Source organism: Geotrypetes seraphini, chromosome 2, assembly GCF_902459505.1.
Source record: "Geotrypetes seraphini chromosome 2, aGeoSer1.1, whole genome shotgun sequence".
Taxonomy (NCBI): Eukaryota; Metazoa; Chordata; class Amphibia; order Gymnophiona; family Dermophiidae; genus Geotrypetes; species Geotrypetes seraphini.
Window position 1 is genome coordinate 31,619,600 of NC_047085.1, and position 26,369 is coordinate 31,645,968.

The 26,369-nt window shown below is 42.9% G+C and overlaps 1 protein-coding gene across 2 annotated transcripts in view; it reads right to left on the minus strand.

Annotated features, from left to right (window-relative positions):
- TG (thyroglobulin) overlaps positions 1-26,369 on the minus strand; it is a 230,637-nt gene that overhangs the window by 23,464 nt on the left and 180,804 nt on the right. For both annotated transcript variants that reach the window (XM_033933389.1, XM_033933388.1), the window contains 2 exons: positions 25,763-25,906; positions 23,598-23,663 (listed from right to left, as the gene is read on the minus strand). In XM_033933389.1, the coding sequence (XP_033789280.1) occupies positions 23,598-23,663; positions 25,763-25,906 (210 nt within the window). The remainder of the gene's footprint in view (positions 1-23,597; positions 23,664-25,762; positions 25,907-26,369) is intronic.

Genomic DNA, 26,369 nt, shown 5'->3' on the forward strand with positions numbered 1-26,369 from the left:
ACTAGCACCTTGTGTTTTGATCTAGGCCAGCCTTAAGTGAGGGCCACAGGAACAGCCAGATTAATTGAGTCAGTTTTGCAACTGGTGGCTGATTAAAAGTTAAAGCTTGTTTTACTTTTTCATTTCCATCTCCTCTGTCCCTCATCCTCCTCTATACAGTGCTTCCCCGGTCATTCGCGGTCAGCGATTTGCAGTCCCGGTCATTTGCAATGACCGGGCAGGAGAGGGCAGCTGGAGCGATGGCGAGTGAAGGAAATCACTCGCGGTGTGCTCCGACCGCCTTTTCCTGCACTTAAGTCGGGCCTCACCAATCAGGAGCTGCGTGTCAAAGCAGCTCCTGATTGGTGAGGCCCGACTTGAGTGCAGGAAGAGGCGGTCAGAGCACACCGCGAGTGATTTCCTTCACTCGCCGGCGCTCCAGCTGCTCTCTCCTGCCTCTCCAGCTGCCCTCTCCTGTCTCCCCCGCGAAAAACCGTATTCACGGCTTTTCAAGATTCGCGGGGGTTCCTGGAATGGAACCCCTGCGAATATCGAGGGAGTACTGTACTCCAAGTGGAAATCAGTTCTCCCCAAGCAAAGGTAATTACAGTGGTACCTTGGTTTACAAGCATAATCCATTCCAGGATCATGCTCGTAATCCAAAATACAAAAGGACGTCCTGCGTGCTTATACGTGGTGAGCGTGTTGTCGGGGCAGCGTCTGACTTAGGAGAGGAGAGAGGTGAAGTCGTGCATGCTCATTCAGGATGGCGGCCGGTTTAGATGGGAGTCGGGAGAGCGCTGACGAACGGCAGAGGCATCGCCGAAGCAGGAGGGCAGCCGCATGGGGACCCCGAGGCAAGGAAGGCACCACTTTTGAATCGCTGTGAAGCACCGCAGGCAGGTACTCACCCCTGGGCCACCATTGCTGAGTGCTCGTTTATCGGGGCAGTGCTCGGTTTACGAGACAAAAGTTTGCTGAGTGTTTTGCTCGTCTTGCAAAACACTCGCAAACCGGTGCACTCGTAAACCAAGGTACCACTGTATCTACCCTGCATTGCATGATTTCATTTATTTATACAAATCTGCTGGGTTGCCCTTCGAAATCAGAGCATATGTAGGTGGGTCATCACTGATAGGCTGCTCTCTCAGCTTTCCATGATTCAATTCATGGTACATAACAATCCCTGCAAATAATCCATGGACTCACCTATGGTTGGAGTCTGAGGCATTGCATTTGTAGACTGCAATATGAATAACTTGGGAAAAAGAAGAATAAAGTGACAAAATCCCAGTTGGTACTGGCAACATTCCTATTTGTTTCCTTATTCTAAGGGACCTTGCCATCATGATTTGGAATGGCGATTTTAAAACTTACAGCCCCTCCTGCTGCCTTGTACCAGAGAAACCTCATTATCTGACATCAAATGATAGCATGGCACTGGGATTATGAGGGGTTGCTGAAAAGTTCTCAGCCCAAGCAACCAACTTCCTAAATTCTGAGCGTTAAATCTCTGTGGGCTTCAGGGCTGTTACCGTGCGGTTTTGTAAAACAGGTCCTATGTTTTGACATTGTTTCAGATTTTTAAAAAAAATATATCTTTATTCATTTTAAAACTAACAGTAAGTGCAACATATTATACAGACATTTAACCCTTTAAACAGCACTTAAATTAAATCAAATTATATTTCAAAACAAATACATGTCTCATCCCCCCCCCCTTTATGCACACAAAAATTGCAATAAATTATATTAAAGGTATTTCCCCACCCTGGACGTGTATAACCAAAGGGCAAAATCATTCCTTATAGAATTTTGTCAATGGTTCCCAAACCTCCTTAAATTTCGTATAATGTCCCAGTTGTATGGCAATCATAAATTCCAGTTTAAAAGTGTGGCATAAAGATTCCCACCAGAAATTATAATTTAATTGATATTGTTTCAGATTATTGATTGAACCATATCCACGGTCATTCTCTTCTTGGTTGGGCTGAGAACTTTTCTCACCAGCTCGTAGTGTGAAGAGCTGAGATTGTGATGTCATAATGCCTCATTCTACCAATAAGAGCTAACCTCATCAGTGACGTCACAAGGGTTTGATTGTCCTATACTTGGCTCACTGTTATTACATACGAAGTGGTACTGAAAAGTTCACAGCCCACACAACCAACTTCCTAAATTCTGAGTTTTATTTTGCAACTGTAGCTGAAAAGAGTGTTATCTTATTTTGTTAAGTGCCAATTTGCAGAAACAAAATTTTATGTGTTTTTGACATGGTTTCAGGTCATTGATTGAACCATATCCACGTCATTCTCGTCTTGGTTGGACTGATAACTTTTCAGCACCCCCAGCAAAGAGACAGTAGTGGATGCCTCCTGGCCCTACTCTTTGAATCTTGTGGAGTCAACCAGAATATTCGTTCCCCTCATTTCCCTAAAATACAGAGTAAGCAATACATTATTTCCTTAAAGCTGTAATAGCAATAAACAACATATTATTTGAGCCATTTAGAAGGGAAGAAGTGAAGTTATGGAAATGTCAGCACCAGTTTGCACAGGTTCATTGGTGCCACTGCTTGCACTTAGCAATAACTTAATTACCTCAGATGTTTATGGAGACTTTGGGTAAACTATGTAATAAAACTCCTTATTTTCAACCTGTCTATTAAGTTTGCGTTCTGCTCTCAGGGAACCTGCTGCTGCTAGTACCCTGCCTCGCACAGGGAGAAAGAAAAAAAGAGGTGGCAGACGGAGAGATGGAGCAATATGCAATGTGGCAGAGAGCTACAGCTTCCATTTCAGGGAATAGGAAGGAGGGAATGCTTAATTATGTAAAAAAAAAAAAAAGAGAGAGAGAGAGATGACCCCTAGTCATTATAAAGCAGTGAAAGTAAAAACATAACCATTCAGCCCAAAGGGTCATCAGAAAGTTAAAATCAGCAATTCACATCACTACATAAGAACATAGGAAATGCCGCTGCTGGGTCAGACCAGTGGTCCATCGTGCCCAGCACTCTGCTCACGTGGCAGCCCCCAGGTCAAAGACCAGTGCTCCAAATGAGTCCAGCCTCACCTGTGTACGTTCCCGTTCAGCAGGAACTTGTCCAACTTCGTCTTGAATCCCTGGAGGGTGTTTTCCCCTAAAACAGCTCCAGAAGAGCATTCCGGTTTTCTACCTCTCTGGCTGAACAAGAACTTCCTTACATTTGTACGGAATCTATCCCCTTTCAATTTTAGAGAGTGCCCTCTCGTTCTCCCTATCTTGGAGAGGGTGAACAACCTGTCTTTATCTACTAAGTCTATTCCCTTCAGTATTTTGAATGTTTTGATCATGTCCCCTTTTAGTCTCTTCTTTTCAAGAGAGAAGAGGCCCAGTTTCTCCAATCTCTCACTGTACGGCAACTCCTCCAGCCCCTTAACCATTTTAGTCGCTCTTCTCTGGACCCTTTCGAGTAGTAACATGTCCTTCTTCATGTACGGTGACCAGTGCTGGACGCAGTACTCCAGGTGAGGGCACACCATGGCCCGGTACAGTGGTTTAATAACCTTCTCCGATCTGTTCGTGATCCCTTTCTTTATCATTCCTAGCATTCTGTTCGCCCTTTTTGCCGCCGTCGCACATTGCGTGGATGGCTTCATCGACTTGTTGATCAGAACTCCCAAGTCTCTTTCCTGGGAGGTCTCTCCAAGTACTGCCCCGGACATCCTGTATTCGTGTATGAAATTTTTGTTACCGACATGCATCACTTTACACTTATCCATGTTGAACCTCATTTGCCATGTCGATGTCCATTTCTCAAGCTTGATTATGTCACGTTGCAGATCTTCGCAATTCCCCTGTATCTTCACTACTCTGAATAGCTTCGTATTGTCTGCAAATTTAATCACCTCACTTGTCGTACCAATGTCCAGATCGTTTATAAAGATGTTGAAGAGCACGGGTCCAAGCACCGACCCCTGCGGCACCCACTGGTGACGCTCTTTCAATCCGAGTATTGTCCATTTACCCCCACTCTCTGTTTCCTATGCCCAATCCATTTTTTAATCCACGTATTTTACCCTCGATTCTATGGCTCACAATTTTCCAAAGTAGTCGTTCATGTGGAACCTTGTCAAACGCCTTCTGAAAATCCAGATATACAATGTCGACAGGGTCGCCCTTGTCTATCTGCCTGTTTACTCCCTCGAAGAAGTGCAGCAAGTTTGTCAAACAAGATCTGCCTTTGCTGAAACCATGCTGGCTGGTCCTCATCACACCTTGTCCGTCAAGGTGATCAATGATGCGATCCTTTATCAGCGCCTCTACCATTTTTCCCAGTACCGAGGTCAGACTCACTGGTCTGTAGTTTCCCAGATCTCCCCTCGAACCTTTTTTGAAGATCGGCGTAACATTCACCACCTTCCAGTCTTCCAGAATTTTTCCCGATTTGATCTACAGATTGGCTATTAGTTGAAGCAGTTCAGCAATAGTCCCTTTCAGTTCCTTGATGACCCTCAGATGGATGCCATCTGGTCCTGGGGATTTATCGCTTTTAAGCCTATCGATCTGCCTGCATACCTCTTCTAGACTGACCGTCAACCCCGTCAGTTTCCCGCCTTCATTTCCAGCATATAGCCTGATGGGTTCCAATATGCTATGTATATCCTCTTCGGTAAATACAGATGCAAAAAATGTGTTCATTTGTCGGCGACTGCTTTGTCCTCCTTTTGCACTCCCTTTATTCCATGGTCATCCAACGGTCCCACCGCTTCCTTCGCGGGTCGTTTCCCCTTAATATATCGAAAGAACGGCTTGAAGTTTTTCGCCTCCTTGGCTATTTTTTCCTCGTAGTCTTTTTTGGCCCCTTTTACAGTCTTATGTCACCTACGTTGATGTTGTTTGTGCTTATTCCAGTTTTTGTCCATTCTTGACCTTTTCCATTCCTTAAACAAAGTTTTCTCATCTCTGATCGCTTCCTTCACCTCTACAGTGAGCCACGCCGGTTCCTTGTTCTTTTTCCTCTTGGATCCCTTGTTGATACATGGTATATATAGATTTTGCACCTCGGTGACTTGTGTCCTTAAAAAGGGTCCAAGCTTGCTCTAGCATTTTTACAGTGCTTATCCACTTCTTAATCTTCTTCCCCACCATAAGTTTCATCCCTTCGTAATTCCCTTTTCGGAAGTTCAGTGCCGTGGCCGTCGTTCTGGACCGATGTTTCACCCCTGCTTCCACTACTATTACTATTTATCACTTATAAGCGCTGAGAGGCGTACGCAATGCTGTACATTTTGACAATTAATAGATGGTCCCTGCTCAGAAGAGCTTACAATCTAACCCTTGGACAGACAAGTTCCATATTCTATACAAAACTGGCAGTATAAAAATCTATGCTGAGCACTATTCTATAAACTGCCTCCTTTTACAAGTTTGTTTTTCTTCGTTCTCGCAATCAAGTATCGCAATTATGTGGATTTGAGATGGATTAGCCTAGGTATTGCCTTTCTAGGTATAGATTATGTATTATTTGGTCTTAGCTAATACTTTCTTTTCTGTACAAGATTCTTGATATTGTATGTTTAAAATTGATATATAATCAGTTTTTTTAAAAAAACTGCCTCCAGAGTTAGACACAGTTTATAAACGCCTGTTTGTGCAACTAACATTTAGGCATGGCCATGTATGCCAATGAAAATCAGGCATAAATGCCTGTGCCTAAATTGTGTTCGTTTAATTTTCAAAAGGGCAGCTATGATAAAATGAGGAAAATGGTTAAAAAGCTAAAAGAATCAGTTGCAAAGGTTAGGACTGTAAGAACATAAGAACAGCCTTACTGGGTCAGACCAATGGTCCATCAAGTCTAGTAACCCGTTTTCAGGGTGGCCATCCAGGTCCCTAATACCTGGCCAAAACCCAAGGAGTAGCAACATTCCGGCATCTCAAAGAATAGCAAGATTCCGGAACCCCAATGAGAGCAACATTCCAGAGCTGAGATTGTGATGTCATACATAATGCCTCATTCCACAGTGCCTCAGAGCCAACCTCATCAGTGCTGTTGCAATGGCTTGTTTGTCTTATACTTGGCACATGTAAGAACATAAGAACAGCCATACTGGGTCAGACCAATGGTCCAACAAGCCCAATAGCACATTCTCATGGTGGCCAATCCAGGTCCCTAATACCTGACCAAAATCCAAGGAGTAGCAACATTCCATGCTACCGATCCAGGGCAAGCAGTAACTTCCCCCATGTCTTTCTCAATAACAGACTATGGACTTTTCCTTCTTAAAACTAGATATGCTATCCACTCTTACCACACCTGCCTGGAAGCTGCTATAGCTCAATAAGTAAAATCTCTGTTCCCATCTTCCAGATGTTATGGGTTCAAATCCCAGAACATATTTTAATTGTGGCATTCTACCTTGCAGGTGCACCTTGATGTTCTCACAATAAGGTCACCATTGTGCAGTTGCAAACCTCCATTTGCAATGAAGTAGAAGCCATGCTAAGATCTGTATCTGGGATGGGGGGGTTTCTGTTCTTAAGCTTTTGCAAATGAAGTTATGCATGCAATCTATACTGTATATTTGTGTCATGTGCTTTCTTTGCTTTCAAGAATGAGCTGATTGGAACACTGTTTAGTCAGAAAAAAAGGGTAGCTTTTCAACAAGAAAACTAAAGCTATGGTTTTCATGTGCTGTGCTTCAGTTAATGGATCTTTTCCTCTAATTAGCAAATAGCATTGCTGTTTGTCCACAAAAATAGGTTTTGCAAGCAATATATCTGTTTTGATGTGCCCCGTTTATGTGGTGCCTTATTAAATGTATTTTGAGCTTAATAAAGCAAAAATAAAAACCCAGAGAGCTATTTAGCAGATCACATTCAGGACGTCCAAACTGTGCCCAAGTTCCTGAAGAACGTCCAAAGTGGTGCCTAAGTTCTGTCCATAGAACTCAGGTCTATCTGAAGCCCAAACTAAGCTCAAAAGTAGACCTGTTTTCATTCGCCTACAACATAGGCATGATATGGATGCCCTAGGTTGCTCAGTGTTATATAAATGAGTCAAAGGACGCCCAAATTGAGTCACTGCCTAAACCACACCCATGCCTATTGAGTTAGGCGTGAGTTATAAACATGGGCTTCCATGAAATTGTGGCTGCATCTACAAAGTGGCGTCTACGTCCTTTGGATGCCTAAGTACCAATTATCGCTTGTTAAGACCCTTAATTGGCTCATTAACTACTTAGATTGGATGCCTACAGCACGCCTAACTTTAGGCATGACTTAGGTGCCCTTTATAGAATCAGGGTCTGGGAGCTCATTTTCCTATCCCAGCGAGTTCTTTTCCTGTCCCTGCCCCATTCCTGCAAGCTCTGTCCTCATCTGCACAAGCCTCAAACACTTTAAAAATCATAAGTGGTAACATTCTAGAGCTCAGATTGTGATTTCATAATGCCTCATTCCACCAATGCCTAAGCTCTGTCCTCATCTGAACAAGCCTTAAAAACTTTAAAATCATAAGTGTTCGAGGCTTGTGCGGTTAAGGCAGAGCTTACAGGAACGGGGCAGGGACAGGGACAGTGACAAAACTCACGGGGGGACAGGAAAATTGAGTTCCTGCGGGCATGGGGAAAAATTTGTCCCCACGTCATTCTCTAGGCATGATTATCTAGAGACGCTGAACACGAATACCTCTACCAGAAAGAAATACAAAGATGAACATAAAATAAGGATCTCACTCCTGCTTCTTTAGTAGCAGGAGGTAAGCAGCTGTTTGCCTGTGTTATAATTTTGTCCCTTTTTTTTGTAAGAGATTGAAACGGTATCATTATACACTGAATATGGATCCATGTGCAGTCAGACTGGGATGTGGTAAATGATCTCAGAATGGGAGGCGGGATGGCTATTACTGGAAGCCAGACTGCGGTATGTAAGCTTCAATGAGTCATGTAAGGAGAATGCACTACACCTAAGCTATTTCCTGACCAGCTATCTGCTGAAAATATCAAAGCAAGTCACTAAAGAAAAGCCCAAGAGAGAGATCACATAAAGACAGATTCAGTTAGGCATAGTACTACAAAAAAAAAAACAGTTAAAGCTCCATCAGGAACTCTCCCCCGACAACAAGGGGGTTTAGGGGAGATGAAAGGTCATTTTGCTCAAATGAAGTGTTGGGGAAATAAAAGAAAGGGCTATTATTAAACACTGGAATAAACTATCAGTGCAGGAGAGTAGAGGTTACATACCGTGTTAAACCTGTTGTAACCCATTCTGAGCTTCTGGGAATATGGGATAAAAATCTAAATAAACAAACTGTTTGGAAGTATGGCAGTGGGAGGAGGGAGGGACATGTAAATTGCTTTTACTGCTGGAAGAAAATTACATACCATCTACACACATAAATAACATTATCATTGAAAGATGGTCTTCACTCAGTGTGTAATTAAACCCTGGAATTTGTTGCCAGAGAATGTGGCAAAAGCAGTTAGCTTAGCAGAGTTTAAAAAAAGGTTTGGATAATTTCCTGAAAGAGAAAGTTATTAAAGATGGACTTGGAAAAATCCACAGTTTATTTCTAGGACAAAAGCAACACAAAATCTGTTTCTCTCTCTCGGGAGCTTGTAAATTACTTGTGACCTGGATTGGCTACTGTTGGAAAGAGGATATTAGGCTTGATGGACTTTTGGTCTATTCCAGTATGGCAATGCTTATGTTAAGAATCTATCTATATATCTACATGAATATACAAATACATACACAGGGGCGGCTCAAGGCAATCTGCTGCCTGAGGTGAGGGATGAGCTGGCGCCCCCCCCCCCCCCACCGAGCATCCAAACTGGGAGTGGGGCAAGGGCTGATCCAACCATTAGGCAAGACTGGCCAGCTGCCTATGGCACCAGCTTCTTAAGAGGGTAGTAGCTTCAGTAACACATTAAGTAACCACAGAGCCTCCTTTTAGGCCCAGGTCACCCATGTTTAAAGCAAAACAATACATCCTGCCAGACAGACTCAAAGAACCACGTTTCTCGCCACACATACTTTAACCTGCTTTTCAGCAAAACCACAAAGGAGACAGATGATGCTCAAACAACAAGGAGCAAAATAATAATAATAACTTTATTCTTTTATACTGCCATAACCAAACGTTCTAGGCGGTTTACACTAAAAAGAGCTGGACAATCAGCGAAATACAATAATACGGTAAAAAATACAAATATCTGTAAAATAGAATTTCAATAATAAAACTCACTAAATAATATGAGAAAGAAAGCAAAAGAAAAGCTCAGTTTAACACACCATAATAAAATTAGTTATATGGGAGCTGATAGTCTACCTCCCCACAACGTGCAGATCAGAACTGGAACATTTCTCCATGGAAGTCGCCATACAAACCCCACCCCCAAAAAAAAAATAAAAAAAAAAACAATCCTGATTTTCATGTTATCTGAGCAATAGCAACACAAAGCTCTCCACTACCAGGCACATTGTGAAATACAAAACCTGAAAAGGGGCTCCATGTTTTTGTACAAAGACATCTGTAATCAATATTTCAATTAATAAATTCCATCTAAATCACTTTATTCTACCTTTGATTTCTGGACGGTTTCATGTCCTATTACATTGGTTCCAGTTACTCGCCTGCTTTCCTGTCTTTTATCTGTTTCCAGTGGCTGCTGTCTCTTTTTCAATTCTCCTCTCTCCTCCTGACTTATTCCCTCAATATCTCTCTCTCTGATTTTTACTTTTTTGAGCTCCTCCAAGATGCCTACCAAAACCCAAGTTACATATCTCCACAGCCATTCTTCAATGCTCATTTAAGAACCGTTTTTAAGAAGCGACTGCCCCTTCCTATTCTTTCCCCTTTTTAATTTTATTTTAACTTTGATGTATTTTTGACTTTCCCATTCCCCTTGGCACCTTCTGATACGCCCCCCCCTTCCCTGTCGTCTTTGTGCCTTCCATATCCCGCCCCATTTTATTTTTAATTATTTTAAACTACTATTTCAGTACTGTAAACCGACCAGGTACTTTTTGATGGCCGGTCTATCAAATTGTAAATAAACTTGTAAACTTGTGTCCTGTTGGGAGTAGAGTGATGGAGAGATGTTGGAAGTCCAACATCCTTTCCTCCCATTACGTAGCATCTCTCTCTCCCTCACTCCCTCCCATTCCACCCCACAATTTAAATATCTCACCCTCTTACTTCCCTTACTGACTGTTATCCAACATTTCTCCTTCTGGTTTCCCTTCCTACCTCTGGTTATCCAACATCCCCCCTCCCGCCTTCCCTACCCCAAACATCTGTACCCCTGGCTTCTTTTCATGCCGTCTGTTGTCCAACATTTCTCCCTCACCCAACCCCCCTTCATAGATTCCTCTTCCTTGCTTCCCTTCCTTCCTACCTCCTGCTGTCCAGCATTTCTCCCTCTCTCCCTTCCTATCTCCTGTTGTCCACCATCTTTCCCTCTCTCTCCTTCGTCCCTTAGGCCAAAATATCTTCCTATTTTTCCCTCTACCCCCACCATTCAAATTTCTACATCTCCCATTCCTTTCCTTTCATCCGAGATCTAGCATCTTTCCTTTTGCTTCCCTCTCTCCCCTCCTGTAATATACTTCAGGGAATTCTATACCACAAAAATAAAAAAATGCAGCATATTAAAACAGAAAAGTACTTGCAGTGTTCAGGAAATATATGCAGGCACTTGTAACACTTGGCTCTCAGTCAACCATCTTCCTGTTGGCCATGGAAACAGTGATGTTCAGCAGCACTGTAACAGAATTTTGAGGTTTCTGGCAACCATGTTTCTGGTAGATTGCCAAATAGCCACTAGGTTCCAACTCAGCTAGACTTTAGTAAGCAGTTGAATTGCCAAAGATTAGGAAATGTAGATAATATGTGTTATCTGTATTAGTAATACCTAATAGAGCTGCAGGCTGAGAACCAGGGAAGCCACTGCTGTTCCCTGAAATCTTGGACAAGTCACTTAACCCTCCATCAAATCAAGCACTAAACTTAACCCCCTTTATTAAACTGTGCTGTCGAGCAGTGCAAGCTAAATGCCATATGCGGCTTGGAAAAATGGGGGAGTGGTTAAATTGTAAGCTCTACAGGGACAGGGAAATAGCTACAGTACCTAAATGTAACTTGTCTTGATCTAAATCCAAAATCCAGTACCAGACATATTGTGAAGTAACAAAACATTATAAATTTAAATCAGGGCTTATGGAACAATTCTACCATATCAAAATAGCAGCATCTTCCACAAGTTACATAACAAGCACCTACTTAGGAAAACGCAGCACCACAAACACTGCAATGGGCACCAGCGCATCGATAACCTATTGGAAACCTACAGAAGCCAGGTTAGTACAGTTAACGCTAACAGAAAACCACGTCTCTTTCATACACACAGAACACAGACAGAATCTCACATGGCATAAAATAACTAACCATTACTTAAAAATAGAAATATGTAGATAAATATTAAACTGAACTCCCACGAAGTCACAATATGACACCGGAGAAAGAGAAAAAAAAATGATGCATGTTGCAAAAACAATAAAGATAGCAGAAGTAAATTTCAAAAACTGACATACGTAGGTTTTGGTGCTCGGACCCGTGCTCTTCAACATATTTATAAACAACCTGGAAACTGGTATGACGAGTGAGGTGATTAAATTTGCAGACGATACAAAGTTATTCAGAGTAGTGAAGATGCAGGAGAATTGCGAAGACCTGCAACGTGACATGAACACGCTCGAGAAATGGACCGCGACATACCAAATGAGGTTTAACGTGGATAAGTGTAAGTTGATGCATGTCGGTAACAAAATCGTATACACGCCTACAGGATGTCCGGTGCGGTATTTGGAGAGACCTTCCAGAAAAGAGACTTGGGAGTACTGGTCAACAAGCCAATGAAGCCATCCGCGCAATGTGCAGCGGCGGCAAAAAGAGCGAACAGAATGCTAGGAATGATTAAGAAGGGGATCATGAACATATCGGAGAAGGTTATCATGCTGCTATACTGGGCCATGGTACGCCCTCACCTGGAATGCTGCATCCAGCACTGGTCACCATATATGAAGAAGGACACAATACTACTCGAAAGGTCCAGAGAAGAGCAATTAAAATGGTTAAGTGGCTGGAGGAGTTGTCGTACAGTGAGAGATTAGAGAAACTGGGCCTCTTCTCTCTTGAAAAGAGGAGACTGAGAGGGGACATGATCGAAACATTCAAGATATTGAAAGGAATAGACTTAGTAGATAAAGACAGGTTGTTCGCCCTCTCCTAGGTAGAGAGAACGAGAGGGCACTCTCTAAAGTTAAAAGGGGATAGATTCCGTAGAAACGTAAGGAAGTTCTTCTTCACCCAGAGAGTGGTAGAAAACTGGAACGCTCTTCCGAAGACTGTTATAGGGGTAAACACCCTCCAGGGATTCAAGACAAAGTTAGACAAGTTCCTGCTGAACCAGAATGTACTTAGGTAAAGCTAGTCTCTTTGACCTAAGGGCCGCAGCGGGAGCGGGCTGCTGGGCACGATGGACCACTGGTCTGACCCAGCAGCAGCAATTCTTATGTTCTTATGTCCAGAGAAAAGCGACTAAGATGGTTAAGGGGCTGGAGGAGTTGCCGTACAGTGAGAGATTAGAGAAACTGGGCCTCTTCTCCCTTGAAAAGAGGAGACTGAGAGGGGACATGATCGAAACAGTCAAGATAATGAAGGGGATAGACTTCGTAGATAAAGACAGGTTGTTCACCCTCTCCAAGGTAGAGAGAACGAGAGGGCACTCTCTAAAGTTGAAAGGGGATAGATTCCGTACAAACGTAAGGAAGTTCTTCTTCACCCAGAGAGTGATAGAGAGCTGGAACGCTCTTCCAGAGTCTGTCATAGGGGAAAACCACCCTCCAGGGATTCAAGACAAAGTTAGACAAGTTCCTGGTGAACTGGAACGTACGCAGGTAAGGCTAGTCTTAGTTAGGCCACTGGTCTTTGACCTAAGGGCTGCCGTGTGAGCGGACTGCTGGGCACGATGGACCACTGGTCTGACCCAGCAGCGGCAGTTCTTATGTTGTTATGTTAATCATTACACTACCGCAGTCCAGAGCGCTAAATGCTGTGACGCAGCTCCAGGAATTCTGTGAGCACCAGAGCAGCACCGCAGCATTTATCGCTCCGGTCTGTGGTGGAAACCTAAAAAGCCACAACCTCTTTCCTCAGGTCCGCACAGTACACAGCGGTCATGGTTTCCTGTTCTGACACGAGGTTTGGTCTTTACACATTGGTCCACAAATGTATTAAAATGAGTTCAATTAAGAGATATCGCCTGATTTCCATTTTCATTAATGTTTATTGACAAAGATACCACACTACTTTATTCTAAACTAAAAATACAATTCTTTTTTCTAGATTTGTTGTTTGCCCATTTGCCTTTTTCTAGGGCTGTACATGGATTAATCATGATTATAATTTTTACCCCTCCCCCCCTTTTCTTACAAAACCATAGTGCAGTTTTTTAGCGCCGACCGCAGCAGTAACGGCTCCAACGCTGATAGGAATTCTATGAGCATCGGAGCTGTTACTGTCACGGCTGTCGCTAAAAACCATGCTACGGTTTTGTAAACGGGTGGGTTAACGCATAAAGCATCCTCACCTCGCACTTCCTTCTATGCACTTAACAGTGGCAAATATAGACAACAGAACTGACCTGTTTTAATTTTTAAAATGAAAATAAATCATTTTTCTCACCTTTGTGGCTTGGTGATTTTATTTTTCTAATCGTTTTGTTCTGTCTTTAAAATCTTCAGGCAACAAAAGTAAGAAAAATTGATTTGTTTTCATTTTAGTAATTAAAACAGGTCAGTTCTGAGAATTTACTTCTGCAGTCTATATTTGCCACTGAACAAGTATAGAAGGAAATGTGAGGGGGGACACTTGGCTCCTTTTACGAAGCCGTGTTAGTGGTTTAACGCGCGCAATGGCGCGCTAATTTGTCGGCTGCGCTAGCCGCTACCGCCTCCTCTTGAGCAGGTGGTAGTTTTTTGGCTAGCTCGGGGGTTAGCACGCGCCTATAAGGTATGTGTGATAAAGCCGCTAACACGGCTTCGTAAAAGGAGCCCTTTATGCGATTAAAAATGTAATCGCGATTAATTGATGTGTAGTCCTATTTTTTTTTCTACTCATGTTAGTCTCAGTCTCTGGTTTCTATTTCCTTGTCTTCCTCTTAACTCTCTTGCCAAGATTTTCTGTCAATTTGTCATATTTCTCCATTTTCACTCAGCTTTCTTCAATTTATTTTTCTGCCTCTGTCCAGATTTAATTCTTTCCTACTATAGTCTACAATGTCCCTTTTTTTAAAAATTGTATCTACCTACAGTTTGCCATCTCTTTCTCTCACTCTGGCTCTCCTATTTCCCAGTCTTTCACTAGCTCTATCCTCTTTCTTGCTCCCATCAAGCATGACTGTCTGTATCCCACTGCTATCCAATGTCTGCCCCTCTTCTCTCTTCCCCTCAATCTAGTGTCTTATCCCTCTCCTTTTTCTCCCCCTTCCACCCTGCATCTCCCTTCTCTTTCTCTCCCTTTTACCCAGTGTCTGCCTCTTCTATCCCCCTCCACATCCAGTGTCTGCTCTCTTTTCCCCTTCCATCGAATATCTGTAACCTCTCTTCAACCCCACACATCCCGCATCTGCCTCCTCTCTTCCTCCTTCCATTCAGCATCTGTCCCTTCTCTCCTCCTCATCTGGCATCTGCCCCCTCTCTCTCCCCATCCAGTGTATGCCCCCTTTTCTCTTCCCTTTTGTTCAGCATCTGCCCCCTCTCTCCCCATCCCCCTTCCATCTAGCATCAGCCCATTTTCCCCCTTTCTTCCAACATCTCCCCTGCTCTCTTTCCCCTCTCCCTTCCATCCAGCATCTATTATCTCTCTCTCCCCCTTCTCAGCATCTGCCCCATCTCTCTTTCTTCCTTTCCATCCAGTGTCAGCCTCATCTCTCTTTCCTCCCTTCCATCTAGCATCTGCCCCCTCTCTCTCTCCAGCTTCCAGCTTGTTTGCCCCCTCTCTCTCCAGCTTCCATTCAGCTTGTTTGCCCTTCTCCTCCCTTCCATTCAGTGTCTGCTTCCTCTCTCCTTCTCTTTACATCCAGCATCTATCTTCTTTCTCTCCCCAAGCCATCCAGGTAGTCTGTCCCCCTTCTCCGTCCATCTAGAGTCTGCCTCCTCTCACCTCCTACATCCAATGTCTACCCCCTCCCATCTGACACCACTGCAGTTTCTCCAGACTAATAGCAGCAGCGGTGGCAGCAAAACAAAGACAAAGCCTTTCTTCTTCCTCTAAGCTGTCGGTCCTGCCCCATCCCCACACCACACTCACTTCCAGTACTGGGGCACAGCTGGCAGCTGCTAGGATGAAGAAAGACACCCAGCGAAGGCTTTGTTTTTGTTTTGCCGCCACCACTGAAAAACAGCAGCGGTGGGATCTGATAATTTTTGGGGTGCCATGGCATTTGTGGCTCCCCCTGTTCCAACGCCTATGGTACAGGGCCTTGTGCTTAACCGAGTCAACTTTGCTGACAAAAAGTTAAAGCTTCTTTTCCCTCTCTGTTTCCTTCTCTCCTTCCCCCCTCCCCCCTTGATAACTGTGTTCCTTAAGCACTGACCTCCTTACTCGTGCCACCGCACAGCTAGCCAGCCCTCTCATTCTCCTCCCCCTTGCCCTTTGGTTTTGCACTTCTCAGAGGTATATCACTATTTTATTGCCTTTTGGACTTCACCTCATCACGCACATGTAGGCGCTGCAACAGTGCCAACTTTTCCAAGCATGAGCCAACCAGGACTGCGGGAGAGTGTGTTCTGTTTAAATAAATCAATCCCCAACACCTCATCTGAAATCTTAAGCCTTAGGCCTCCAGGGGGGTACCACCCTATCCAGAAAGGATAGAATTTCATTTCTAATATCTTGCTTCTGAGCTCTTTAAAATCAGAAAACAAGCAGATAAATTCTGTGCATTTGTGTTTGATTAATTCTTGGCTTTCTGCCTGAGAAAGGAGGATTTCTCCAAAGCTGGACAAGCTAAACTGCTGTCCATAGGGGCTCTTTTAACTGGAGTCATAAATTACTGGAACTAGAACAGTGGTCTCAAACTCAAACCCTTTGCAGGACCACATTTTGGATTTGTAGGTGCTTGGAGGGCCTCAGAAAAAAATAGTTAATGTCTTAATAAAGAAATGACAATTTTGCATAAGGTAAAACTCTTTATAGTTTATAAATCTTTCCTTTTGGCTAAGTCTTAATAATAATATTGTCATTTATAGCTAAATAGACATAAGTTCAAGAAACTGTTTTATTTTACTTTTGTGATTATGATAAACATACCAAAGGCCTCATAATTGTACCTGGCGGGCCACATGTGACCCTCGGGCCACAGGTTTGAGACCACTGAACTAGAACTACTCAGCCTTGGACCTTCAATGGAAACCTCTACCAAAGAGAAAGCATTGCCAGATTCTATGGGTGGGAAGGAGGCTTCTAGTTCAATAAGTAACAAATATCAGGTTGATCAGCAATAAAACACATCTACACCAAACATAAAACATAGATGTAATATGTCCATATTAAAAAGCTTTCAGAAGGTTGCTTGAGTATCCTTCAAGTTTAAGTCGATGGGAGACCATATGCTGCGGCCAGTTCCGGATGAGAGAGGATAAAGGTTTTCAAAAATAAACTGCTCGTATCTCTTGCATAAGAGGATCTCTGTTGGCACTGCTCCTTGTCTCAAGGAACATCATCACATATGATCGTCTCTTGCTCCAAAATTCAACCTTTTTGGAACAGAATCTGGTCCACCATTAAAGTTATCGTGGATTGTACAAGTGATCTCTCCGTTGAAATCATCATTATGCAATCCTTGTTTTGTTAAATGCTCATGTGACCCGAAAATTATTCACATTATGATCTCAGTAGGTATTCAACAAGTTTTACAAAACTGGAAATTTGCTTTCCTATTAGCTAGGAGGTTTCTACATACATAATAGATAGATTCCATCTAGGGTTCTAAGAACACACTATACTGGAGTCAGAAACACTGAAAATTCACCCAAATAAGCTTCTGATTTTCAAGTGCAGAGATATCTAGCCTGGCAGAACACTACACACAACAGAGAGTGGCAGAAAACTGGAATGCTCTTCCGGAGTCTGTCATAGGGGAAAACACCCTCCAGGAATTCAAGACAAAGTTAGACAAGTTTGTGCTGAACCAGAACGTACACAGGTAGGGTCAAGTCTCAGTTAGGGTGCTGGTCTTTGACCAGAGTGCCGCCGCATGAGCGGACTGCTGGGCGCGATGGACCACTTGTCTGACTCAGCAGCGGCAATTCTTAGGTTCTTAAAAAGACCTCAGCTTACAGGAACCCAATAAAGCAATGATGTGGAACAAATGAGAGCCTTTCAGAAAAAACACCATTACAGGTCAGAAAAAAACCCCTCCACTTCCTGAAAAAACGTTTGCCAATGCCAAAAAAAAAAAATCTGATAATTGACACAAAATGACAGGGAACTTTAAAAATGATTAGAATTGTTAAGTAAATTTAACGTCAGGATCCATCGATTGTCATTCTAACTTAATCCATAGGACCTAATATCAATAAGTGTAACAACCTGACAGGGAATCCCTATTTCACTTTCTGCTACATCAGGGTAAGAAGACCAGACTATGCACCTGAATATCAGAAGCATATTTGGGTGGGTTTTCTATGTAGGGTCACCAACATTTTGACAACCCTCTTCCCCCCCCCCTCCAACAACTGCTGAGTAATGTAGTGGGCAAATGCACAACAGACGAAGATTCAGTGCCTGACAACATGATGCACGACCTACTCCTACTGGAGCGATGGTTTAGGACATGGCAACTCAACTTCAATGCCAAAAAATGCAAAGTTATGCACCTGGGCAGCCAGAATCCATGCAAGTCTTATACCCTTAATGGCGAGATCCTAGCAAAAACGGTAGCAGAACGAGACTTGGGGGTAATCGTCAGTGAGGACATGAAGTCTGCCAATCAAGTGGAGCAGGCTTCGTCCAAGGCAAGACAAATCATGGGCTGCATACGAAGGGGTTTCGTCAGTCGTAAGGCGGAAGTCATTATGCCATTGTATAGATCCATGGTGAGGCCCCACCTGGAATACTGTGTGCAATTCTGGAGGCCGCATTATCGCAAGGATGTGCTGAGACTGGAGTCGGTGCAGAGAATGGCCACCCGGATGGTCTCGGGACTACCATACGAAAAACGGCTTGACAAATTACAGCTATACTCACTCGAGGAGCGCAGAGAGAGGGGGGACATGATCGAGACGTTCAAGTATCTTACGGGCCGCATCGAGGCGGAGGAAGATATCTTCTTTTTCAAGGGTCCCACGACAACAAGAGGGCATCCGTTGAAAATCAGGGGCGGGAAACTACGAGGTGACACCAGGAAATTCTTTTTCACTGAAAGAGTGGTTGATCGCTGGAATAGTCTTCCACTACAGGTGATTGAGGCCAGCAGCGTGCCTGATTTTAAGGCCAAATGGGATCGGCACATGGGATCTCTTCACAGGGCAAAGGTAGGGGAGGGACATTAAGGTGGGCAGACTAGATAGACCGTGGGCCCTTATCTGCCGTCTATTTCTATGTTTCTATGTTCTCCATGCCCCGCACCCAAAATATTGTTTTTACCAGATTGAGGCCATATACTCCAAGGAGGGAGAGAGTACGAGTCATCTGCCAATGTGATATGCCGCTTGCATTGCTTGGGCTCTTTAAGACCTGAACCATTACTGGCCAGCAGCTATTGAGGGCTAGATTCTGCATATGGTGCCCCAAAAAATCAGTGCCCTAAAAAAGTGCTATTCTCTAAGTCATGCTTAAAGTTAGGCACAATTTATAGACTAACACTTACGCCCAAGAAAAGTGACTAAGGGGGGAAATCCATCAACAGGTGCTTATCGTATTAGCGTGTGCTAAATGCTAAAGACGCCCATTATATTCCTATGAGCGTCTTTAGCATTTACAAGCGGTATATCAAATATAATAAATTCAATCCAAATTAATGCGGTGGCGACCTTTGGTGAATTTAGGCATGGGACGTAGCAACAGACCAGTTCATATTAGGCTAAATGAGCACAAATCACAAATTCTGAATGTCATACAAGCACTGCTGGTACAACATTAGAATACACTGAAATATACCATTGAAGAGATTCCAGGAGGATTATAATGAAATTATAGAAGGGTGGGTGGGTGGGTGGTCATTATGAAAAACAACTAAATTTCAGAGAACAGAAATGGATTTACACATTAAATAGAGATACACCTTCGGGTCTCAACCAGGAGACTGAATGGATGTCTTTATTGTAGTGCACGATTAGCGGCACTAGGAAAGGTTCAAAGAAGAGTAACCGAGATGATAAAGAGCATGGAATGCCTCTCGTATGAGGAAAGACTAAAAGGGTTAGGGCTCTTCAGCTTGGAAAAGAGACGGATGAGGGGGAGATAGGATTGAAGTCTACAAAATCCTGAATGGAGTGGAGTAGAACAGGTACAAGTGGATCGATTTTTCACTCCGTCAAAAATTACATAGACTAGGGGACACTCGATGAAGTTACAGGGAAATACTTTTAAAACCAATAGGAGGAAATATTTATTTCACTCAGAATTGACATTGCCCTGAATCGGATCCAATTTAACTAGCCTGCAATTTGGTATTTCTATGACTCTGATCCATTTGTCTAGACTGGCATGTAATCTTTATGATCATTTTCATCAGATCATATTGGCTGATTGGAATTTATTTTATCTTATATATTCTTTATTTTTATTTGTATTATTTTTATTTTTACTTCTTAATCCTAATTTAATCTACTTACTGAATACTTGTTAGAATGTTCATATCTCGTCTCTATCTCTGTGTTTTTATATTATATTTTTACTATTCAGTAATTGTTCCTCAGGTACTTGTGAGCCTTCAGGACAGTTAGGGAACTTCCAAGTACCTATCTTTATTCATTTTATTTTATTGTATCTTTAATGTATCTGTATTGTAAACCGCTTTGAACCTCACGGTATAGCGGTATATAAGAAATAAATTATATTAAACATGTAGTTGACAATGAGCACATGTGATGACTGAAAATGGCAAAATTAATAAGAAACCTCCATACCTGCCAACAGCCATAATTGGTGGGGCCCATCAAGATTTTCTGAAAGCATCCCACCAGTTTGCTTAAAGGCAGGAAGCTTTAGCACACTGAAGGGTACATTTTTTCCAGTGGTGGTCCTGAGGTCAGCGCATTGTGTTTTAATGAAGTAATCGATCTATTTAACCGATCTATTAATTAATCGATCTATCGATCAAATTGCACTAATGACCAGTAGTTATATGGAAGCAGTTCTGGTTGGAGTATCTCAATAAAGCTATAACAGAATTAGAAAAAATTCAAAGAGCAACCAAGATGATAAAGGGGGATGAACTCCTCTCATATGAGGAAAGACTAAAGAGGTTAAGGCTCTTCAGCATGGAAAAAAGATGGCTGAAGGGAGATATGACTGAAGTCTACAGAATCCTGAGTGGTGTAGAATGGGTACAAGTGAATCAATGTTTTACACCATCAAAAATTACGGAGTTTACAGGAAAATTCTTTTAAAACCAATAGGAGGAAATATTTTTTCACTCAGAGAATTGTTAAGCTCTGGAAATCTTTGTCAGAGGATGTAGTAACAGCGGTTAACGTAGATGGGTTTAAAAAAAGGTTTGGACAAGTTCCTGGAGGAAAAGTCCATAGTCTTCTGTTAAGACAGACATAGGATGGTAGCATGGAATGCTGCCACTATTTGGGTTTTTGCCAGGTACATGTGACTTGAATTGGCCTCTGCGAAGACAGGATATTGGGCTTGATGGACCATTGGTCTGACCCAGTAAGGCTATTCTTATGTAATTATGAAATAGATGCAGTGGCCATCTTGAAAAATATTCAAGTCAGGATGCCACGTCATTATGAAGAGGGGTAAATGTTTTAGTCATCAGATTTATAAGATTTATATTGGGGTAATCACATTTGATAAAATCTAATGCTGATCATGGTTTTTCTCGTAGGGAACGTCCTTGAGAAAGCCGCGAGGTGAAACACGTTGGACACGAGTCCCCTCCCAATGTTGAACAAACAAGTCAAATAAGTTAAGTTTTTCATGAATTTTAATGAGATATATTGAAGAAATAAACTAAATGGTAAATTGTGAAAAAAATAAGGAAGATGAAATCTTGAAAATATAGCAAACGCTGAAGCACACAGATCAAATGACGATTTTAGTGCGATTTACCTTATGGAAAACAAACGAAGGCCCAGGAGAGGTACTGCTGAAATCATGCTTCAAAAAATTGAATAAGCATAGTACTGTGGTTTTGGATAATTGCCTAAATCAAGGCATGGATGCCTTTATTCTATAATTGTGTGTGTAACTTAAAGATCTGCTCACGATCTGACCTTTTTTGATTTGCATGTTACAATTTAAGCACGGATCCTGTGTCTAAATTTATGCACGTGACTTCTAATTGATTCAAATTAGCTTGTTAAAATGTCAATTACTGGTGCTAATTAGCTTGCGGTTCCATTAAATTGCACTCACAATTTGGGGATGCAACAATTTTTTTTAGCGCTTTTTATTGAATTAGGGGGTGAGACCCTCAACTATTTTGGACTTTGGGCTAGAATCACAAAGCTCACCGATCGTGCCCTGACCACTTTGCGAGCGTTCTCCGACCCGATTCACTAACCTCCTGCCCGTTCCGATCCGCTCCCGATCCGCACATGCAAATAAGGTCAGATGGCATGCAAAGTAGGAAGGCAGCGATTCACTAAAAAGAAGAAGGAACACCAATTGGGCTGGCTGATCCAAAAAGAAGCGATTGCTCACGTCCCTGCCGACTCTCCTGCTCTCTGCCGTGGGTTAGGTTCAATTTTCTCCATACCAAAACAGCTGTATGAAATCATGAGAAAAGTAGTCCCAGGCGTACCAACCCAAGATCCGACAGTTCAGTGACAACCCTCTCTGCCGCCCCGACTCTCCTTCTCTCTGCCACCCTGTCCCTGCAGTGCGAGCCCGTGGTTTTAACCGGCAGGTTAAAAGCGTGCTCTGTCCTGGCTAAAGCGTGTCCTGGTAGCGTGTTCTAGCATAGACAAGCATGGCGGAGAGAGCTAGAGCAGCAGGGCGTTGTGTCAGCTGCTGTTAACCCTCCCTCCCCTTTGTTTTGACCTCGCTTGTGCGGTCTGCGCATGTGTCTGGATCGCTCTGCAGCGATCCGTATGGTCGGTGTGGGGCGTGCCTCCGATCAAGTTAATGTACATGAGGACAGGTAGTGAATCGGTCGCCCTACCAGGAGCAGAATTCTACAGAAAAAAAAAAAAAATCACTGCACAGATGTTAAAGAGTCTTCCATGCATATTAAATGCTTCCTTTTGTGATATACTTGAATGATCTCATACAGAAGAAAATTTTCTAACTGCGTAGCTTATGTTTGCAAATATCAGTACCAAAATTTCATTTGAATCATGTCACAGACTTGTGGAAAACTCACAGGCTGCTACATTTATTCAGTTACCTCTTGGCAGATCTGTTTTGCTGTTTTATTCTTTCGATAAATTGTAAACATTTTGCATATTTGAATCCTGTTCTGATATTGTATTTCATTTTTTCTGTATTATTATTCTTGGGCTCAATATTCACATAAAAAAAAAAGTTAAACTCTCATATTTGTACCTATCTGTAGCTAAACTTAGGAGCATAAGTTTTCAACTGAAAATTCATTTTAATTTAGGAGCTTAAAAGTTATGCTTTTATATTTCGGCTTCAATAATCAAATCAAAAAGTGGGGGGGGAAATCTTACAAGCAGGGACACTAGTTAAGCTATAAATTAGTGATCACAAACCCAATGTAAGTCGGATCATCAGAATTGTTGAACTGAAATTGTGGGCTCCTTTTATCAAGGCGCAGTAGGGGGTTAACGTGCGAAATACCGCGCGTTCAACCGCCTTCCGCGCTAGTTGCTAACGCCTCCATTGACGAGGCGTTAATTTTTTGGGTGTGCCGTGGGGGTTAGCGCGTGATGAAATGTCCGACACGCTAACCCCCCCGTAGCGCACCTTGATAAAAGGAGCCCTAAGTTGCAGTCGAGGTTTCTACCACGAATCAGAGTGCTAAATGCTCCAACGCTGCTCTGCCCTAACTCCCTCCCAACCTGCCCCTAGCATATCCAGTTAAGGGATGGTCAATTAGAAGTGATATTCAATGGTACAAGCCAGTTATATGCCTTTGGAAAGGAGGTGCTGGCTCACTCAGCAGTGTTTAACCAGGCAAGAGCCTCTCCTGCCTGGTTAAATCCTTTCGAATATTGACCCTTTTTTCCCCTCTAAATCTGCTCCTGCTTAGTGAAATTCTGAGTATAAATTTAGGTGCTCAGCCCTAGTAAAATTTTCAAAGAGGCCTAGTAAAGAGCATGAATCCTTTGAATATTGGGCCCCCTATTTTAGGCCCACTTTGGGTTGGACTCTGTAGGAAGGTGATAAATGCAAAATAGCATATTAAAAATGTATTTAGTATTCTTACCATTCTGTGGCGAGGGGTGCAGCGCAACGGGAGGACACACGCCTGGGACACGCTCCTGCTCTGTACCTGCAGGAAAAAAAGCCATCCCTTGCTCAGATAGTCACGTATACACAAGATCATGTTTTAAGGCTGCCATGTAAAAGATCCCAGGAGATTTTTTTGTGATGAACAGGAAGATAACATAACCTCCGTGGATTTGACCATTGGTGAACTGAGAAATTCAATGCCGGCACCATATCCGGCGACTGGCACTGATTTTCCGGGCAATTTTTGGCTATCTGAGACATAGCTGGCTAGGCCAACGTCCAGTAGCTAGTCGGCTAAGTCTCAACAGCCAAAGATGGACTGTAAGATTAGGTTCTTACCTTGGTAATTTCTCTCTATTATAAGACATAAGATTCTGTACTGAAACTATTATCCTCCTCTAGTCCTGAATTTTGCAGAAGGATGTCACTCATAGTTAGGGTTACCAGACATCCAGGAAAACCCGGACGGACTTTCCAAACTCGGCAGTTTGTCCGGGTTTTGGAAAGCCCCGTCACGTCTGGAGGGCCTCTGAGCATGCACGGATGACATCACATGCATCCGCATATGCTCGGAGGCATTACAGACTCAGTAGGAAAGATGTGGTTGTGTGGAGGTGGGGCTTGAGGCAGAATGGGGTGGGGCTTGGTACGGAACAGGGTGGAGCCTTGCAGCTGGTATTTTACCATTTCAAATATGGTAACCCTACTCATCTCTTTCCACTCCTCCCCTTCAACCACAGAGAATGGCTCCCTCTTCAGTTAGTACCAAAGCAATCGAACTCCACTGAAACAGAAGAAAAGAGAAGGAGGGTACAGGGAGCTTCCCTGGAGACAAACTACATTTCTGTTCTGCTCTGTAACTCATGAAAAAAGAATAATAATTAATATGAACTCATAACTTAGGAATATCCAGGAACCAACCTGCTACGTGAAACTAGCATTATTGCATAAGATACCCCAAGGTTCAAGACAAACAAACTATCCAATTATTGATGGTCAATTGCTTCTTAGCCAATGACATTGCAAATGCATCTCAGCCTTATATAGACTCCCTGGAACAAAGGATGTTTTATGTTCATATTTTTTTCTTTTTTAGTTATAATTTGTAACAGTCTTAGCCTGGTTACCCAAACAGGAGTCATACAAACACTAACAAGCAGTCTGGGGGGGGTAGGAGAATAAGCTTTTATTTATACAGAATTAGGGGTCAGTTTTCTTCACAGATCTCAGAGTTCTGGGTGACAGTCCTTTGCGTTCAGCCAGAAGCACAGTTCATGCATCCCCAGCTCTGAGAGTTTTAAAATGTAGCTTTTTACTTATTCCTGTGTAAGCAAAAAAAAAAACCAAACTTCAGTTCAGCGGGTTCCTACCTAAGTTGGGACTAAGTTACAGTTCTCTCCTGGTCCTCTATGTCCTTCCTTCACTCTGGGACCTGGCTCTTCCTTTTAAACTCTCCTCCTCTACTTCCTGGTTTGACACTTTTCCTCCCCTCCCCCCTCTCCTGAAGCTGTTTCCCTTTCTGAGCTGTCCTTGCCATTTTTCCAGCTGACCAGGAGGGGGAGTGCTAGAGATTCTTCCAGAAAACCTGCTGTTTGAGGAGCTGAACTAACCCAAGGAAGCAGCAAGGTTGTAAAGCCTCTGTCACAAGCATATTACTCTAACATGACATGTAGACATGTATCTCCTTTTCAAATTACTCAATTGAATATGTTTGAATTATAAATAAAATATCAAGTTACAAAAAATTATATTGGAGTTCTGGAAGTCTCTTACTAGTATCTCAAGAAAGTCTCCCTTGCATAGCCACATGATGGACTGTCTATTAGAGAATGACACGGTGATAAAATTCATCACCGTTCCCGTCCCCGCAGATAACCGCGGGAAATAATCCCCTGTCATTTTCTAGTGTCTATTTCAACCTCGGTCCTTCTACACCAGCATTCTTCAAAGCAAAGCTTGTGGGTCAGTGGTTGTGGCCATTCATACTCTAATTCTTCCCTCTCTCCTTAAAGAATGACATGAAGATGGTTTCCCGCGGTTATCCGCAGGGACGGGAACGGTGATGAATTTTGTTACCGTGTCATTCTCTACTGTCTATGTAAAGAAGTTCCAAAGTAACTCATGATTTTAATTCCTTACCAGGTTTCTGATACCAGCCAAATGGATGCACTTTTGTATTTTCAGCTACTGAGCCACAATTCAAAACACGCCACACATTTTTTGCGTCTTCGCTGCAGGCCTGAATTCCGAGACTCTGCAGAATCAAGCACTGCGCCTCCACACCTGTTAAGAAACGGCAAAGATGAGCTCCTCGAGGTGGCAAGAAAGACTTCAGTCAAAAATGTGAAGCTGCTACAAGAGAAGGCCAACAGGAGCAAGTGGTGGCAAGGAAACCCCCCAAACATGAGAAAGACAAGGGCATCTTTAGACCAGCAAGAGCAAGAGAGAGTATGTAATGCCAACCAGAAATCCCGGTAAGTTCTTTTCCTGCCCCATCCCATTCCTGCAAGCTCCATCTTCATCTGCACAAGCCTCAAACACTTTAACATCATAAGTAGCAACATTATAAAGCTCAGATTGTGATGTCATAATGCCTCATTCCACCAATGCCTAAGCTCCGTCCTCATATGCACAAACCTCAAACCCTTTAAAATCATAAGTAGCAACATTCTAGAGCTCAGATTGTGATGTCATAATGCCTCATTCCACCAATGCCTAAGCTCCGTCCTCATATGCACAAACCTCA